Here is a 5,235-nt window from a genome sequence, read left to right as displayed (position 1 = left end):
TATAAGACAGTTTATATATTTAATTTAAAATTACATATTTGCTGATAAATATTTATCAGCTAGTACATTATTTACAATATATCAGAGTCCTATGTTCATATCATAAATTAGGAGTTTTTTATTCTTGCATTTTTATATAGCTAGTTAATTATAATGTTTAACATTTTAAAATTTAACTGATAAATTTTTTTTAGTGAGTTATTTGTAATTATTTGTTTGATTGCAAAATATTTGCATCACTATAAAAAACATATCACATTGTTTCATGATAATTGAATTGAATTGAATGACAATGCAAGACGATAACCTTGCTGCAATAATAAGACTATTGTATAAAGATATATATATAAAATAAAACTTTGTTTAAAAAATTTAAATTATGTAAATGTTACTATAATTTATTTTCCTTATGTGCCAGGAGGTGGTGGAGGAGGATGCCTTGGCACTGGATATGGAACAAAATGACCATGCATTGTTGGATTTTGTATTATGTTACTCCCATACCACATATTTTGTGGCATCATATGATTATTGGAAGGACCTTGTAAATAATTATTGAAAACTGGTTGGTAGGGAACCGGGGACGGTTGACCTATATTTGGAAATGGTGGATATATTATATTAGGCACTATATTTGGCCTTGTATTAAAAGCTTGATTATTAAACTGCTGGCGATTTGATTGAGCATGAGAAGGATGCATTGGAAAACTGTGATTCCTTTGATATGATCCTTTACTTTTATTTTTATTTTTATTTGTTGGAGTTTTTCTCTGCTGATCTTTATCTTGAGTATGATTTGAACTATTTGCACTTTCTTCATGTGTTCTCTTTTTAGCATTTCGTGCTGCACGCTCCTGCTCATCATCAGAGTAATCTAAATGTTTTTCTGGAGGTTCTATATCATCTATCCAACTGGCATCTGATCCTTTATGTTTTATCAAATCTGGTAAGAAAATAAATGATGTGTGTTCTGTCTTAGGTGCATAATAAACAGTAGCTCCTATGCAAACATCTTTTTGTTCAATATGTTCTTTAGAATTAAAACGTACGCAATATAGAGGCGCTGATACTGGTCCTATAATGTCAAAAACTTTACCAAGAGCTCTTTTGCCTTCATCTAAAAATAACACACTATCAATGTCAACTGCAGAAATACCAGGCAAAGATTGTACGACAACCAGTTGTTCAACTATAGATTGAATTGTGCCTAAAACTGCTGATTCTTCTTGTTTTACTGAAATAAATAAATCTTCTATTGGCGGAAGATCACTGACAGATAATTCTCCTTTTGCTTTAGGTATTTCTAAAGATTCATGTTTTTCAACTATCTGGCAATAAATTTCTGGATCATCTGAGTCATTACTGGAGGAAGAATCACTTTCAGATACAGCTCGTTCCCTATAAGCCAGTGGTTTTTCATCTGATTCAATTTTTACGCTTATAACAGATTCTTCAGATTCTGATTCAGTCGGTATTTCAGATATTGGTTGTGGATTCTGCACATTTGGTGCAATGTTGATATCAGTTCTTGTCAAAACTTCACTAGTTGAATCATCTGCATCTGATTCATCAGATGAATTATCATAATCAACTAATTTGAGAAAACTCATGATATTTAAACACAATTTTTGATAATTTTGGTAAGTACTTTTCCAGTAAAAAATCACCAGTCTCAATTGTTTTATACAGATCACTTTCTCAAAATGTAACTTCAATTTGTCAAATAATAACATAAACAAATATATTTTTTCATATGTATAGTTCTGATAATTGCTTCTACACAAATATTCATTCACTTCTTATAAAATCAAAATTACAAAAACTAACTATTCGTAATATTATTTACTATTTATAAATATAATTTGCACGTGATACTTGATAAATAAATTTTTAAAATGTAAATTATCTGTTCTGTTTATAAAATTTTTTGTTAGGTTAGCTATGAATGTTTAACCTATCAAAACCATGCTTTGATACTTGACATTTACAGTTTTCGCGCTAATGTTGGTCGCTTGCTTAGCATTATTTTGTCGTGTTGTCTACATTGTACTGAACTCTTTTACGATTTTATTTTCTGGCATCTCTCTTCTTTCCGGTTTGTTTTGTGATCGAAAACATCTATCAAAATGGTATGCAGTAATCTTTAAATAAATATTTAATCTTAAAATAGTATTTTGTTATTTTATTGTGAAAAGTTTTGTGAGATAATGATTATTATGAAAATATCATTATTGTACGATTGTGCTGTGCTATATAATTCTTTTGATTGCAGGCCAAACGTACCAAGAAGGTTGGAATTACTGGTAAATATGGAACTCGTTATGGAGCTTCCTTACGTAAAATGGTCAAAAAGATGGAAATAACCCAGCACGCCAAATACACTTGCACATTTTGTGGAAAGGTACCAAATTCAATATTTCTTTGAACCTAACCTTAAAATTTGACATTGTAATTAGTGCCTCCTAATTACTCCCATTTTCATTTACTTGTTTATAAGAACTAAACCTTGCACAGGTTTTTTGAATCCTCAGTTTAATTTTGCATATATCAGCATAACTTATATTTTAAGTTCTTTTAATAAATCTCAAAATTGATTTTTTTTACTATGAATTGTCATTGTGTATACCTATTTCCTTAGTCGAGCCTTAATGATTACTGTGTATTTGTCGCACTTAATCAAATTTTGTACATTATTTTGCAAACTGCATTGGTAATTATTGTCCTTAGTATTTAACTCTGGTCTTTCGTAATCTTTTGTTTTCAGTGTACAATCTGTAAATAACTTTCATGTATAATTTTAATTTCAGGATGCCATGAAACGCAGTTGTGTTGGAATTTGGTCTTGCAAAAGATGTAAAAGAACTGTAGCTGGTGGTGCCTGGGTATATACCACAACTGCTGCTGCCTCTGTCCGATCTGCTGTTAGGAGGTTGAGAGAAACAAAGGAACAGTAATTTATATTGATCTTAATAAATAATTAATAAAAAATTAAAAGGTATTTCATTTTTTTTCAAATATTCAAGTTTTCCTGTGGTAATTTCAGTACAATTGCATTCAATATTTTAATTTTACACATAAAATTAAAATATGTGCTTAATTGTAATATTAACCATATACTTGTATGATATTAGCTACAATACCCAAAAGCAACTAAATATATAACACTGTGTGTGCTAATGGTATCAACTTTCAGTAGTTGAATCATTTTTGTACTTTCTTTAGCTTTTGGTACTTATTTCATAAGCACTGATTGTGACTGAAGTATTTGCACGTACGGGCTCATATGTTCAGTACAGTGCCAAGCATAGTAATGAAATGTTTTAGTTCAGCCATTATTAAAATTACTTCATAATGTGTATAAAGTAATCTTTAAATTAAGATAAAGTGCAGTTTCTGAACATTTGTACTGTAAGTCTTATGGAAATTCATTCAAAAACAGTGTAGATTTATATTCTGATAGTTTGTATTTGTTTCTCCCATAAAACAATATTCTACATATATTTGTACACACACAACATAGGGTGTTAGGTATTTAGCAACTTTTGGGTATTATAGATAAAATCATGTATACATACATATGTTTTTGGTGCTTACTTTCTGGACACACGTGAGATACTCAGTTTTCTGTTAAATACATAGATAAGGTTATAAATTGGGAATAATCTTTTTGCACATGCTATTGACTCGTGTGAAGTGAAAATGGAAAGTTTCTTGTAGATCCATTTATAGGAATGGAAAAGTCTTGTAGATCCATTTATAGATAGCTATATATATAGTTATAGTTACAATCGAACTAACAAATAAGCACAACAGCCATCAGATGTTTTCTTTGCATTTGTGAGAATAGGTTAAAGATATTAAGAATTATGCATATCATATTGTATTTGTAAAGGCATCGGTACCTTAGGTCGTTTGGCAATAAATTGGTGTTTTTCATTGTAAAATTTTAAGTATTTCAAGTAGTTTCCGTAATAACCGTCATCTTCAATTTTAAAAAAAATGCGCCTGGTATACTGGTATCAATTATAATTGCTGTGCTTAGAGTTCACTATAATAAAGACCTTGGAATAAGGACTTCCAACATGTAGAGGCGCGAGGCGGTTCCAAAATTCGAATTCAACTGAAACAGACGAATTTCAAAAAAAAAAAAATTATGTATATTTATATATTATTTTGTAGCCTGTTTAATAAATTATATCGGTTGAGTATTTATGAAATAGGATTTTAAGAAAAATGAGCTTATTTTTAAGTGGGCAAATGTGCAAAAAGGTGTTGGACCCACATATTGAATTTCGAAATTTCGGTGTTATTGATTTGTTAACATATGAACTATAGTTTATAATGATGCAAACATTTTTGTTGAAATTTAGCCATTTATATTTGAATGTATTTTGTAATCTCTTATTTACTCTATATTATATACTTTCTTCTTAAATTATTCTTATTAATTTATTAATTTAATATTACAGTATCCTAAAACTACAGAATTATATCATCAATATAACTTTCAGTTATATACACTTTGTGAGATTAAACCTTTATCTCTGATTATTAACGTTTTATAAATTCATTTCCTAAACATATTTTATGAAACTTACAATTAGAAATTTATTATTTCAATGCAGCAATGTTATCAACAATCAAGAGCGCAAACATTCTTGCCACTTGATTTTGTAAAATAATATTTACATTATCTTGTGTTATTAAATGCTTAGAATTCTAGGAGTCTATTCTGCAATGCATATATTCTTTGTGTATGAGTGTCATTTTTCAAAAGCATACCATTGTTTTAATAACAGTTTGTTTTCATAACACTAAGTATTATCAGAGAATTATTCGTGGAAAAAAACTTGGGTAACTTTCCACCGGATAAATGGCGAAAATTCTAGGCAGCATTTGCAAATATAATTTATTAGACAATTAGGATTTAAAACTAGTGTAAAATGGATTTTACGTTATTACAAGTTGGATGTATCTTATAACTTAATCGAGTCAATCAATAAGAATTGATATTTATTTTGTCAGGTAATATTTTGAACTGCTTGTTATAAAAATATAGTCTTTGAATAAATATAGACTAATCAATGTAATTTCTAATTGATATTTTTAAACAAACTTTATAATATATGTGATTGTATTAATTACAGTCGACACACAGGCGCTTGTATGTCCTGAAAGCGCAGTCCATTATTTAAAATTTTAACGATTTTTTATAATTTAATTACTTTTTGTATG

General features: G+C 28.7%; 2 protein-coding genes across 2 annotated transcripts; one reads left to right on the top strand and one right to left on the bottom strand.

Annotated features, from left to right (window-relative positions):
* Window positions 1-407: 407 nt before the first annotated feature.
* On the bottom strand, window positions 408-1,610 carry LOC113370796 (H/ACA ribonucleoprotein complex non-core subunit NAF1-like). Its single transcript, XM_026611484.1, has one exon. The coding sequence runs from the start codon at window positions 1,608-1,610 to the stop codon at window positions 408-410; it is 1,203 nt and encodes a 400-aa protein (XP_026467269.1).
* A 379-nt stretch (window positions 1,611-1,989) lies between these two features.
* Window positions 1,990-2,988, top strand: LOC113370092 (60S ribosomal protein L37a). The gene is made up of 3 exons (XM_026610756.1): window positions 1,990-2,129; window positions 2,273-2,401; window positions 2,808-2,988. Exons 1-3 carry the CDS (start codon window positions 2,127-2,129, stop codon window positions 2,952-2,954), a joined length of 279 nt encoding a protein of 92 aa, XP_026466541.1. The 5' UTR covers window positions 1,990-2,126; the 3' UTR covers window positions 2,955-2,988.
* Window positions 2,989-5,235: the final 2,247 nt, after the last annotated feature.

The sequence above is a fragment of the Ctenocephalides felis genome, unplaced genomic scaffold (genome assembly GCF_003426905.1).
Source record: "Ctenocephalides felis isolate EL2017-DRISC unplaced genomic scaffold, ASM342690v1 CF-g0.4_SCAFFOLD_01492, whole genome shotgun sequence".
NCBI classification, from domain to species: domain Eukaryota; kingdom Metazoa; phylum Arthropoda; class Insecta; order Siphonaptera; family Pulicidae; genus Ctenocephalides; species Ctenocephalides felis.
The sequence above is the reverse complement of the archived record's forward strand: the minus strand, read 5'-3'. Positions and strand labels throughout refer to the sequence as shown.

Bases quoted from the DNA above. Each gene is read 5' to 3' on its own strand.
- LOC113370092 (XM_026610756.1), top strand. The intron at 2,402-2,807 runs GTACCAAATTCA...TTTTAATTTCAG, and splicing joins CTTGCACATTTTGTGGAAAG to GATGCCATGAAACGCAGTTG.
- LOC113370796 (XM_026611484.1), bottom strand. From the start codon at position 1,610: ATGAGTTTTCTCAAATTAGTTGATTATGATAATTCATCTGATGAATCA.